The 14,246-nt window shown below is 43.1% G+C and overlaps 2 protein-coding genes across 7 annotated transcripts in view; both read left to right on the top strand.

Annotated features, from left to right (window-relative positions):
* The window catches only part of ccnd2a (cyclin D2, a), a 97,797-nt gene extending 95,220 nt beyond the window's left edge, over nt 1–2,577 (top strand). For all 5 annotated transcript variants that reach the window (XM_044123861.1, XM_044123862.1, XM_044123864.1 and 2 more), the window contains one exon: nt 17–2,577. In XM_044123861.1, coding sequence (XP_043979796.1) covers nt 17–184 — 168 coding nt within the window. In that variant the 3' untranslated portion in view covers nt 185–2,577. The remainder of the gene's footprint in view (nt 1–16) is intronic.
* Nucleotides 2,578–5,696: 3,119 nt separating this feature from the next.
* On the top strand, nt 5,697–12,911 carry tigara (TP53 induced glycolysis regulatory phosphatase a). Of its 2 annotated transcripts, XM_044123858.1 has the most exons (7): nt 5,697–5,833; nt 6,265–6,302; nt 6,391–6,512; nt 9,409–9,486; nt 9,581–9,691; nt 11,361–11,534; nt 12,415–12,911. In XM_044123858.1, the coding sequence occupies exons 1-7, from the start codon at nt 5,796–5,798 to the stop codon at nt 12,517–12,519; spliced, it is 666 nt and encodes a 221-aa protein (XP_043979793.1). In that variant the 5' UTR covers nt 5,697–5,795; the 3' UTR covers nt 12,520–12,911. The 2 variants fall into 2 exon arrangements, with proteins under 2 accessions (XP_043979793.1, XP_043979792.1); XM_044123857.1 differs by lacking the exon at nt 12,415–12,911 and having other exon boundaries at nt 11,361–12,260.
* Nucleotides 12,912–14,246: the final 1,335 nt, after the last annotated feature.

Genomic DNA, 14,246 nt, shown 5'->3' with positions numbered 1-14,246 from the left:
TTGCATTTCCCTGCAGGACGTTCTGAAGGAGTGCCAGGAGCAGATCGAGCGCGTCCTGGAGAGCAGCCTGCGTGAGGGCCGGCAGCAGCAGCAGCAGCAGACGCAGCGGGGCCCCAGCGGGAAGGGCCTGGAGGAGCTGGACCAGGCCTCCACGCCCACAGATGTCCGTGACGTGAACTTGTGAAGCACCAGAGGGCGCCGTTGCACAGGATTTACAAGAATCTTTTTTTTAAAAACTTTCAGTCTTCATAAAAGCAGAAAAAAAGAACAAATGAGCAAAAAAATCGTTAAAAACAAAAGGCCTTTAAAGAAATACAAGGACAGTGCTGGCTAGTTTTGTAGTTGATCTTTTCTTCAAGCAAAAACAAAAACAAAACAAAAAAAAACACACAAAAACTCCTGCACATGAAATAGATTTTCTCTGATGCTCTAGTGCAAAAGCAACAAGCCTGATGAAGCTGCAGTGCCTTGGATGCAGAAGGGAATCGTTCTGCCTTTCGAGCTGCAGACAGGAGAACTGCAGAGATCATCCATTTTCTATTTTTATTTGCAAAGATGATTTTTTTTTTTTAACCGTCTGCAGGCGGTGGAAGAAGAGGATGAGTCCTCTGCTGCCAGATCGTCCATCTCTATGGACAGACAGAACTGTGTAGACCAGACGGTCCCGTTGCCAGGCAACCGCTGGAACAATAACAGTTATTAGTAATATTTATAATTATTGATACCATCAGAAATATTTTGGAACTTCATGAGCTCCTTTGGTTCAGGCTGCTTGTTTGCATCAGTTTGAGGATGCAGCTGGCTGGAGAGAGAGAGAGAGAGAGAGAGAGAGAGTGGTGTGTGTGTGTGCGTTTGTTTCTAATACCTTGTGGGGACCATTCCCCTGACATTTACCACGTTGTGGCGACCCACTGCTCTTTGTGGGGACTGAAGCCTGGTCCCCACAAGGGGAAACGCTGTTTATGTGTCAGGGGTCAGATTGTGTGTGTGTGTGTGTGTGTGTGTGTGTGTGTGTGTGTGTGTGTGTGCGTGCGTGGGCGTGTGTGTGTAAAGGCAGTTCAGTCTCGTGCTGCAGCTGACCTGAGCTAACGGGGGACAGGAGCGTTAGCAGAGAGACACTTTGTCTCATCAGCGTTTCACCTCCGACTCAGAGGTTCTTACTGCCGGGCCGGGGAGGGGCCGGGGCACGGCCCTCAGTAGCTGCACAGAGTGCAGGAGGAGCTGCAGAGGTTGGAGCGGATCAGGCAGAATCATCTGATGTTTTCCTCTATGAGTAGCTGAACCCGAGGGCCAGGGGCCCGCTGGGGTCCCATCCAGCTTGATTTTAATAGCTAAGCACTTTGAGGTGAAACTCAAATCAAACGGCCTCCGGGTCAGGAGTGAGGGGCTTTCATTCCTCATTTCTCTGGATCCCAACCAGAACCAGAACCTGCTGCAGTGTGTCCTCCAGTCCTGCTCAGACATTCCTGATAAAACTCCTTCCCAGATGATCCAAACAGATAGTCATGCAGAGCCCGATCGGATTGGTTCGGATCTGGAGTCTCTGCTCTGATGGGGCCCGTGTTTGTTTGTGATGTTTGTAGCCACAACAGGCTCTGTTCAAAAGAACCCAAACTTTCTCACGCCACTTCCCCAGAAACGGCTCCAGTTCTGGTTCCGGTTTCAGGTGGCTGACCCTGGTTTTCATTTTCCATGTCCCACCCCAACTTGTTTCTGCCTCGTCATCCTTTGGCCTGATGGAAGCTCTCTCCTGAACATGATTATTTTTTCCTGTAGATTTTGTGCAGCGTGTGTTTTATGTCGATGCCGCAGTTCAGAGTGTGTGTGTGTGTGTATGTGTGTGTGTGTGTGTGTGTGTGTGTTTCTCTAGGGGGCCATCAGACCCACTGTGGGGGTTTTGGTTTTCAGATTTACAGATACTGTATTCCAAAGTGAAGAGCGGTCCGCGGTGTGAAGACGTCAACAGCAAAAAGTGTGGATATTTTATTGTTTTTTGCGCTGCTATGAGCTATGAATTTTTCATTTATACAAAATAACATTACCTAGTTGTGATGTGTCACTTGTGTGCTGCTATTTTATAAACATTTGTATTATAATATAATTATTTTACTGCTTAAGAGATACATCCAGAAACAGAGTAGAAGGTTTTAGAAGGTGAGGCGAGAATTTGACTGGAAATGTTCCTCGTACAGATGGATGGACGGGACGTTTCATTTCCTGTTTTCTGTTTCCTGTTTCCGTCACGTTCTTCTTCAGGGCGTGCCATGCCTCAGGATTACTGGACTCAATCACACACAGATCAGTCACATATACCTCTGCAGAGGCAGGAGGAACCATTCCTTCTGTTTCCATGAGCAACGACAGGAACCAAGCGAGGCTTCAGCTGGACTCTGACCACAACAGGAAGAGAGGAGGAACTTCCTGAACCGCCATGCATGTTCATGCTTGTCTGTGTTGGTGCTACAGCTGACTTGTTCTGTGCTACAGAGGGGAAAATCCCCAGGATGGCCAAAGTTTCTGCTTTCCATGTCCATGATCACCATGAATGTCATGAATAAAAATGGATTCTGTATGTGAGACGTTCTGATTGGTCGTTTCCTGGTGCTCATCATGCACCTCAATAAACTTCTTTTTTTTTTTCTTTCCCCAAAGAGTTTTTGTGGCGTTAGTGGCTCGTATTTTTGCGACAGTAAGCAGACAGGAAGGAGGGGGGGGAGGACATGCGGCGAAGGTCATCGGGACCGGGAGTCGAACCCGTGACATCCGTTGAGGACTGAGGCCTCCAAACATGGGGGGTGCTAACCCCCAGTACCACCACAGCACGCCCCCTCAATAAACTTCTGCTCTGAAGGGTGTGACTCCACGGCTGCCCCCCCCCTCCACATTGGCAGCTAAACATCCACAGGTTTTCTGTTTCTACACCAAACGTTCACTCTCACTAAAGACACTTTTCAGGTCAAGAAAATTATTTTAACCTCAAAGATGATCTGAATAATAAAAAGTAATTGAAGTGGTTCTGTTGGATTTGATCAGTTCTGATCAGTTGGTGTCCTCTCAAGCGTTGCGACTTACAGTTAATCCCAAAAGGATTCATGTTGATGAAAGAATCATTTGTCTTTGAAGATAAAGCGATGCAACAGCATGAACATTTTTCTAAAAGATGAATTTTCCAGTAACAGCAGAATAAATTCTGGGTAATTTCATATTAAAATTATCATTTAAATGCTAATTCTGCATTAATCTTCTGGACTGTTCGCCATAACAGATTGACTTTCATGCAGGGTGGTCCAACATGCGGTCTGGGGGCCGTCTGCGGCCCTCCAAGTGAGTTCTTGCAGAATAATTTTCTTTTCCAGTTGGTGGTTGAAAACATTTTAAAATGGAAGCTATTCATGGTTCAACCAAACATGTTTGTTTTTGCTCATTGGAGGAAACAGAACCTCAAACATCCAGGAAGTTTGAATTAAAACAGACTTTGGTGGGAAAAGCTGCAGTTTTTATTTCTGTCTTTGGTCCTGAGAATAAACACTAAAGATGGAGACAAAATAATATAAAAATTGAATTTTAAAACGTGTTTTAAAATGTTGTCCAATTTTCTTTTAAACAAGGTGAACCTGCAGGTTCATCATGAAATGATTTAGTTCAGTTTTCTACAGAAATCAAACTTCTTTACTTTATTAGGATTTTGTTTTGTTTATAGTTACGCAGATAAAAAACATTTTTTAACCTGCATAACAGGTAAATTAAATTTTTTGTTGCATTCACTGCAAAACCATAAAATCCTGCCAAGTTTTTTTTTTCTAGTTTCTAGAGCAAATATGTCCTGAAATAAGACAAAATTAACCTATAAAATAACTTTTCTGCATAATAGTTTTGAGGAGGGTATTTTTTTCAGTGTTGGTGCATTTCTCTGATCAAATTGAAATTCTCATAACTTCAACCTGCACAACATTTATTAATCATGGCATCACTTCCTTCTTTGAAAATCCTTCTGGAGCTCTTTTAACTCTTCAGCTTTGAACTTCAGTCAACATGGACGACACACCAGGTGATGAATATTCATTCCTGTAAAACCAACAGTTTTTATTTCATTGCTTCGGTTACTACAACCATAACTAATCATTAAAATCATTCATTTATGCATTTCCTCATAATTTTTGCAAATGTTTCCCCCTAGATTGACTATTTTCTCTCAGATGAAAGTCATTTTTTACTCTGTACCCAGATGGAGTTTCTGATGTTTGCCGTAAATTTGTTACTTTTCTTTTGTTCTTTCTGTGATCTACAGACAAAAACTAATTACTTCTCTAAATGCAGTAAAGTGGAACTCAGCTGTGAGTTTTGCATTAGACAACAGAAGCTGAACGGAGATAAGACAGTGAAAACGTGAGACAGTTGTTCATAAACGTTTTATTTGTATGAAATGAGTTGTTGGTTTACACCAGCGTTAACACGCCAGCGCTAACACAGCACCGCTAACACACCAGCGTTAACACACCACCGCTAACACAGCACCGCTAACACACCAGTGCTAACACACCAGCGCTAACACAGCACTGCTAACACAGCACCGCTAACACACCAGTGCTAACACACCAGCGTTAACACAGCACTGCTAACACAGCACCACTAACACACCAGTGCTAACACACCAACGCTAACACAGCACCGCTAACACAGCACTGCTAACACAGCACCGCTAACACACCATGCTAACACACCAACGCTAACACAGCACCGCTAACACAGCACCGCTAACACACCAACGCTAACACACCAGTGCTAACACACCAGCGCTAACACACCAGCGCTAACACACCAGCGTTAACACGCCTGTTAGAAAAAATAATCTAGGTTCATTTACTTATGAGTTTAAGGTAATGTTTTCATATTATTATTTTGTGTGTTGTTTGTTTGACGTTTTTCTTTTGTGGTACATCATTAACTGTTTTTAGGATGTTTGAAGGCTAGAAACATTTACACATTCTTGTGTTTTTAGCTGCTGTGGTCATTGGCTGATTGTTTTATTAGCTTTCTGTGAAACTGATTGGTAATGGTCAGCCTCGTGTCCTTGTAAGGGCATGTCAACAGAAGGTTCCAGATCATCCTGTAGTAAAGGTCTTTTGATCCATTGTGTGAAAAAGCCAACCTCCTTCTTTGTAATCATAATAAAAGGCAGTTGGGGACTGAGAGCAGACGGAGTTGACCACAGACAGTGTTTGATGGCGGTTCTCCGCATCTGGCTAAGCTTCCCTTTTCTGTAGAAAAGCAATTTGTGTTTTTGGTTGATTCCTTGCAGGTTGGGAACTAAAATTGACCCAACAACGCCAGCGCTAACACAGCACCGCTAAGATGCCAGCGTTAACACGGTACACACTACAGGACTTTGGAAGATTGTTGTAGAGGGAAAATTGGGACAAAAAAGGCCCACAAACACCAACATCACATCTGCTTGGTGGTGCAGATGCACCAACAGCTACACCATCTGTATATAACCTTTTTATTATCGTCCGGTAATAAAAAGGTTGGCGACCACTAGTTTAGAGGAATGAACAGGTTTTAAAACATGTTTAATATTTTAATTGTTTTAATTGAAATGCACCAGAACCAGAATAAATCTATACATGTCTGCCTCACTTTTCAGAGTTTTATTTTGGAAGGAGTGCGTCATGTTCCTCCCACGTCACAGCCGGTCTCTGCTTTGGTTTGAAAGGGTCAGAGTTCACGCAGAGGCTGAACGTGGACAGACTGACCTCTGGTAGGACGGCCCACCCCAGCGGCGGAGCGACTGCAGGATGAAGGCGCTGCGGGTTGGACTCACCCTGGTTCGGCAGTAGGTGCCCCGCTGTGTGTGTGTGTGTGTGCGTGTGTGTGTGTGTGTGTGTGTGTGTGTTGGTGGACAGGAGCAGCTGGTTGCATGTCTCCTGTCGCATGAAGCAACGCAGCAGGTGTCCTGTAGTCATGGTAACGCTCTAGGTCAGAACTCAGTGGTACTCAGTCAGAAGCAGTTTTTACTGCTTCCCAGTTCATAATACTGGTTTAATGGTCAGCCCAGTGAACAGTGCTGTAGCGCACTTTCACCACAAGGTGGCAGAATCAACAAGACTTTACTGTTATTTATAACTCAGTCAGAGGGGAGGGGATGATGGATGGATGATGGATGGATGATGGATGGATGATGGATGGATGATGGATGGATGATGGATGGATGATGGATGGATGATGGATGGATGATATCTCCCATCAACCTTCTGTTCTGTGCAGTGGAGAGACGGACTACAACAAGGCAGGACTGTTACAAGGTAGGAGGAAGATCTGCAGCATCTTTATGATTTCCTCTGGTTCTGATTCCTCTGGTTCTGATTCCTCTGGTTCTGATCCATTTCCTAGGCCAGGCCGTGGACTCCTCCCTGTCAGAAGCGGGTCGGCTGCAGGCTGCGGCTGCAGGCTCTTACCTCAGAGACGTTCTCTTCAGCAACGTGTTCAGCAGCGACATGCGGCGCGCTCGGCAGGTGAGACCTGATCTGCAGCACAACTTTATGCTCTGGTTCTTCATTGTTCCCTCCATGACAATCATGCATGTTTTCACCACCCAGAGTTGAAATACTGTTTTGAATCTGATAATATTTATTTATCTGTACAAACCACAGACACCTGGTTATTACCTGATTATCAAAAATAAAATAAAATTTATTTATTTATTAAAAATAAAACTTTAAGTTTTTCATTCATGATAAACCAGATGGTTACGCAGACTTCATTGTATCTTTGGTCTTTTCTGCTGTCAGTCACTTTACCACAATCTGGAACAAACAAGAGATTTTTATTATTAACAGAATAAATTTCAATTTTTATAAGAACTACGTTATGAGAACATCTTTGACCTGCTTCCTCTGAATCTTTCTACAGAGAGACAGCAGAGAACAAACTAACCAGCAACATTTCTGCCTGGTTTGGATCATCTAAACCAGTGGTTCCCAACCCCTGGGCTGCGGACCGGTACCGGTCCGTGGACCAATTGATATCGGGCCGCACAAGAAATAATTTAATGTTTTATGTATCATTTGAGTCTGGAGGATCTTTTATTTTGAAAATCCTGTAACCGGACTCTCTGGGTTCCATTTTGGCGCCAACATTGAGCAACAAGCAACAAAATGGGTCAGAACCAGATCAGATTCTTTGTAAAGTTTCTTTATGAAGGGAAAAGGCCCAGAGAAGAGACAGGAGGATGGATTTATCCCAGTAGGTGATTCCCACAGTCCAAGCTCTGCATGATATGGTGACCGGATGTTAATGAGGCCATGAAGCTTCAAACTGTTTCTCCACTAGAGACCAAGAACCCTGAGCATCAGCAACACTTCTGGTGTCTCTCATCTCTCCCAGATGGACCGTCTGGTTGCAGAGAAACAAGTTCAGTTCTCCATTAGTCCTTATCCTGAGGTCAAATGTTTGTTTTTGTGGAGCATCTGTATCTTATTTTGAAGGGATGTGTAGATGTTACCATAGCGACCAGAGTCAGAGCGTTAGGGCAGCGGAGAGACGAGATGAGAGGAGTAGAGCTGAGAGTTTTAGGTCTGGTTCACAGGATTTAAGGATTGTGGGTCGATTCTCCAAACCTCTGTGACCACAGAGCCATAAAAGTCCAACAGGTTCTGGTCGGTTCCTGAGTCCAGACACACGGCAGGAGCAACACACCACACAAGAACCGGTTCCACTCAGAACATCCTGGTTCCTGAAGAAAATCCAGTAAAACCCCCAGCAGACCAAACATGAATCTAGAATAATCAAGCAGTAGTGATAGTTAGAGGTTCATCCATCCATCCATTTTCTTGCTCTTATCCAGATCGGGTCGTGGCGTCAGCAGCTTCAGTATGGAGGTCCAGTCTTCCCTCTCCAGTCTCTTCTTCCAGCTCCTCCAGGAATCCCGAGGCGTTCCCAGGAATCCCAAGGCGTTCCCAGGCCAGCAGAGAGACATCGTCCCTCCAGAGTGTCCTGGGTTTCCCCTCCTCCTGGTGGGACATGAACTCCTCACCAGGGAGGCGTCCAGGAGGCATCCTGACCAGATGCTCCTCAACTGGCCCCTCTCGATGTGAAGGAGCAGCGGCTCTATTCTGAGTCCCTATCGGATGACTGAGCTTCTCTCTCTAAGGGAGAGCCCAGATATCCTACGGAGAAAAATCATTTCAGCCGCTTGTATCCGCGATCTCGTTCTTTCGGTCATGACCCAAAGCTCATGACCATAGATGAGGGTGGGAACGTAGATCGACCGGTAAATCAAGAGTTTCGCTTTTTGGCTCAGCTCTCTCTTCACCACGACGGACCGGTACGGCGCCCGCTTGACGGCAGACGCTGCACCAATCCGCCTGTCGATCTCCCGCTCCCTTCTTCCCCCATTCGTGAACAAGATCCCGAGATACTTGAACTCCTCCACTTGGGGCAGGACACCCCCCCTGACCTGGAGAAGGCACTAAAATGAAGTTTGTGGTTCATTTTAAACCATAAAAGACGAAGCAAAAAGAAAAACCGTTTGATAAAGTCGGCGGGAGCAGCAGCTCTATTTGCTGCTCTATGATTTGGAAGGAATTATTCTGTTTTTTCATAGTTAACATTTTTAACTGAATAAACATAACCACATATAAAAATGACCTTTACATATAGTAATAAACATTTCCACATATCTCCTCCGATGCCCACCGGATTTTCAGTTGCCATGACAACAGTTTGGGATTCCCTCCATTCTTGCATTTCCGAGCTCTGATTGGCTACCTGTCACATTCAACAGGTTGCGATAATCTGGCCAAGACAATGTTGAATACGGTTGATTTTAGATGGACATATTCAACACGTCACTGCTAACACGCCACCCTAATTTGTAATTTTGCAACTTCCTTCTGGTAATCTTTCATCTTTATTCTACTTAATTATTGTATTTAAAGAGAAAATCTCTGTCTTGCTTTAATTCTTCATCAGACTCACTTTCCTTCCCTCTGCTGCCATTTTGTTTTCACTGTCACAACCTTTGGTAGGCTTCTTCTTCTGCTGGGTTCAACAGGCAGCCTGTTGATTAGTTTGAGCACTGCTGCCTCCTGGTGGCCGGATGCTTGTTTACAGTGTGAAGGTTTTAGTGTACCGTTTGTTCCAGAAGTATTTGTATCCCCAAACTTTCGGTCATAAAACTCAAGAGGGATTAAAGAGATTCTCACTTGAAATATATAGCATAAAACTTCTGTTGAGCCCCTTTACTCTGATAAATAAAATGGAGTCACCAAATCAGCAGCAGAGCAGGTTAACCCTAACCCTAACCCTAGCCATGAGGGAATCACAGCAGACATGTTGATGTTTCAGGAGCTCCAACATTCTCATCATCAGGATTATTATTATTATTGTCTGCTTTGGTTTGGCCTGCAGACTGCTGAGGAGATCATGCAGCAGAACAGCAGCTGTCTGCAGCTCCAGATGGTGTGTGACCCTTTGCTAAAAGAGAAAGTAGGTGATTTCTTATGGAAATAGGTTCTCCAGATAAAAGATTTAATTGAAGAATGCTAAAGCTTTTTGGTGTGAATGCCTCATTATTTCCCAGAGTTTTGGGGTCGCAGAAGGCGGACGGGTTGAGGACCTCAGAGAGATGGCCAGGGCGGCGGGGGAACCGTTCCCAGATTTCACCCCTCCGGAGGGCGAGACTCCAGATCAGGTCAGGAATCTGTTAGTCATTCACCGACTGGCCACTAGGTGGCAGCAGACAGCCAGAAGTTCTTTATCCAAGCACACATTCACAGCAGGGGTGGGGAGGGGGGGGGGGGGGGGCGAAGCGGTTGTGATATCACGGACTCCATTTAACAGTCGCTGTTAGCTCCTGCGTTTCTGGTTAAGACGGTGTGTGTGTGTGTGTGTGTGTGTGTGTGTGTGTGTGTGTGTGTGTGTGCGTGTGCGTGTGTGTGTGTGTGTGTGTGTGTGTGTGTGTGTGTGTGTGTGTGCGTGTGTGTGTGTGTGTGTGTCATTTGCAACTCATTTTCATTTTCCCTAACCCACACATCAAAAGAAGGCGATAACAAACTGCAAACACCAAGATGAAAGTATACAAAATGCGAACGGTAAAACTCTGGAGCTCCTTTCTTGCTTTCTCTCCCCTTCTTCGTCTGTATGCTGCTTACCTTTGCCCTAAGCTCCGCCCCTAAATGTGTCTAAGCTCCGCCCCTAAATGGCTCAGTATGGCAGTTTGTTAGGCAGCCTTTTTCACAATCAATAATTTTGGTGATTTAAGAGAAAAATTTGGTGATTCTTTCAATGTCATATTTTCACCCTGTTATTCCTTCCTATATGAATGTCACAGTTTCAAACTAAATTTTCATCTCCAAACTAAATATGTAGTTTGCTTATTTATCTTTTCTTCAAATTAAATATTTAATGTGCTAGCAAAATAATTATCTCCATAAATATTTAGTTGGCAAGTTAAATATTTAGCTTCAGACTATTAGCTTTTTCACTAAGTATTTAGTTTGAAGGTAAATCTGGGCATTTTAGATCAAGGTACCCTCCATCCCCTTCCATTAAAATATGATTCTATTCTCATTCCTATGAATATTTTGTTTTGTTATTAAAAAGCGATGGATCTGCACAGTGGCACAGTTGGTAGAGCTGTTGCCTTGCAGCAAGAAGGTCCTGGGTTCGATTCCCGGCCGGGGGTCTTTCTGCATGGAGTTTGCATGTTCTCCCTGTGCATGGTGGGTTCTCTCTGGGTTCTCCGGCTTCCTCCCACAGTCCAAAAACATGACTGTCAGATTAATTGGTTTCTCTAAATTCTCCCTAGGTGTGTGTGAGTGTGTGAATGGTTGTGTGTCTCTGTGTTGTCCTGCGACAGACTGGCGACCTGTCCAGGGTGACCCCGTGACCCCACCTCTCGCCCAGAACGCAGCTGGAGAGGAACCAGCAACCCTCCTGACCCCATTAGGGACGAGGGAATCAGAAAATGGATGGATGGATAAAAAGCAATATGTTCATATATATGTTGGAAACTATTCTGGCTGAGAGTGAAATGAGTTTTGAACAGGCGCTTAGGGCAGCTTTAGGTCCTAAGTTTCCTTGTAGAAGAACGTAAACTCAGTAGAACATAGCAGCCATAGTGTGACGCACGTCTGATTTATGAATGTTGTTTAAAGGAAGTTTACAACCACCGCATGTTTCGACATCACTTTTGTTCGAGTGTGCAACACTAGCTTGCTAAGTAAATATAGCTTCAAACTAAATATTTAGCTTAAATATTTAATTTGAAACCGACTTTTATAAATGAATGAATAACAGGGTGAAAATATGAGTGAAAAAAGCCTCATTTTCCTCTGATGACAGGATTTTGGCTCCTCCAGGTGAAGCTGCGGGTCCAGCAGTTCATGGAGAAAATGCTGCAGCAGATCGGGGCAGAGCACTGGCCTGCAGGGGGCGCTGATGTCTCCTCTGCTGAGGGGGGGCCTGATGACGGCATAGGGGGCCTCCACGCCCACGCGCTGGTTGTCTCCCACGGCGCCTACATGTGCGTGGCGGTGCGTTACTTCGTGGAGGAGCTGCGGTGCAGCGCCCCTGCAGGCTGCGACAGGAAGCGCATGTTCTCGCTGAGCCCCAACGCGGGGATCTGCAGGTTCAACCTGACGGTGGTCCGGCAGGGGGCGCGCTTTGTGGTGTCAGGCATGCGCTGTGTGTTCATTCACAGAGTGGGGGGGGCAAAGCAGGATGAATAACCTGCTCATGATTTATTAATGAATTTATTTTAGTGAATGAAACCGTCATTGTCTACAGAAGATGATGATGTTTAGTTTTATTATAAACAGGCTCAAGAAAAAGACGTAAAACACAAATATTAATATTTGATCATTTGTAGTCAATGGGGTAAAATAAATTGACTGAATCATGAGAATTTTTCTTTTTTATGATATGTTCTCAAAGTCCACGTTGAAAATATGAATAAGAGAGATTTCTGTTGGTTCAGTATTTTATAATCTAAAGAAACTGTAACTGTTCATGAATGTCTGCTGTATTTATTTATGCATTTACTGGATTAAACTCTGCAGCTGTTTACAATTTATTTTATTTATTTATGTATTTTTATTAGCATGCTTCATAAATCCAGTTAACCTGCCACATAAAATACTTTTGGTTCATATGTTTGTTGCTTCAAAACTATTTCTCCATCTATTTTTATCTATTCATTTGTAAATAAGTTTATTTTCTAAACAAAAATGATAAAAACAAAACACTATAAATGATATTGGAATCACTCTCACGTGTAATAATGATTATAGTAATTAAAATATTATAAGAATTAATGAAAAGTTTCATTAAATCAAGTTGAGCTTCTTAAATAAGCAGAAATGGTTACTAAAATAAATAAAGTCTGTTTTTATAATGTTTGATATCATATTTCAGAATCAAACTGTCATGGTGGGCGGTGGACCCAAACGCAGCTGTAGACGGAGGAATAAGTGGAGAAAATCAACCAACAAGAAATCCAAAAACAAACTGGAAACATGAGGGAACAACAGAAAACATGGGTTGGAACGATCAGGGTGACGAGACGGACTGGCCAGTTGGGACTGGGAGAGAAGAGCTTTAATACTGGGAGGCAGTAAATGGAGCAACGGGCCTGATGGGATGGAGGAGTTGGCACAGGAACTGGCTGAGGAGACATACTGGGAAAAACAGAGAGGAAACAGCAGAGAGCTGAAAATACTTCTAAAAGAAAACAAGATAAACTAGAAGACAAAAAGACAGGAAGATAAAAACATAAATAAACCGAGACAGAAAGAAAACTCATCTGTCAATAATAAGATCTAGGGGACATAGAGCTATAGAAACTAGAAGATCTGAACAAAGAGATACGTGGAATTACTAAAGAAAGACTAAATAAACCTAAATGACAACTGATGGTGATCATCATCATCATCATCATCATCATCATCATCACCATCATCATCATCACCATCATCATCATCATCATCATCATCATCATCACCACCATCATCACCATCATCATCATCACCATCATCATCATCATCATCATCACCATCATCATCACCATCATCATCACCATCATCATCATCATCATCATCATCATCAACATCATCACCACCATCATCACCATCATCATCATCACCACCATCATCATCATCATCATCATCATCATCATCATCACCATCATCATCATCACCTTCATCATCATCATCATCATCATCATCATCATCATCATCATCATCATCATCATCATCATCATCATCATCATCATCATCATCATCACCATCATCATCATCATCATCACCATCATCATCATCATCATCATCATCATCATCATCATCATCATCACCATCATCATCATCATCATCACCATCATCATCATCATCATCATCATCATCATCATCATCATCACCATCATCATCACCATCATCATCATCATCATCATCATCACCATCATCATCATCATCATCATCATCATCATCATCATCATCATCATCATCACCATCATCATCATCATCATCATCATCATCACCATCATCATCATCATCATCATCATCATCATCATCATCATCATCATCATCATCATCATCATCATCATCATCAACATCATCATCATCATCATCATCATCATCATCATCACCATCATCATCATCATCATCACCATCATCATCATCATCATCATCACCATCATCATCATCATCATCATCACCATCATCATCACCATCATCATCATCATCACCATCATCATCATCATCATCATCATCATCATCATCATCATCATCATCATCATCATCATCATCATCATCACCATCATCATCATCATCATCATCATCATCATCATCATCATCATCATCATCACCACCATCATCATCATCATCACCATCATCATCATCATCATCACCATCATCATCATCATCACCATCATCATCATCATCATCACCACCATCATCATCATCATCATCATCATCAACATCATCATCATCATCACCATCATCATCATCATCATCATCATCATCATCATCATCATCACCATCATCATCATCTCCACCATCATCATCATCACCATCATCATCATCATCATCACCATCATCATCATCATCATCATCATGATCATGCTCATCATCATCATCATCATCATCATCAAATCAACCTCATTTATAGATGAGGTGGAAAATGTTAAAAAAAATTCAATAAAGACAATAAATTCTGTAAAATATTAATCATTCCATACAAAGAAGTATCAAAAG

Source organism: Gambusia affinis, linkage group LG08 (genome assembly GCF_019740435.1).
Source record: "Gambusia affinis linkage group LG08, SWU_Gaff_1.0, whole genome shotgun sequence".
Lineage (NCBI taxonomy): Eukaryota > Metazoa > Chordata > Actinopteri > Cyprinodontiformes > Poeciliidae > Gambusia > Gambusia affinis.
This window is presented reverse-complemented; position numbering and strand designations above follow the sequence as displayed.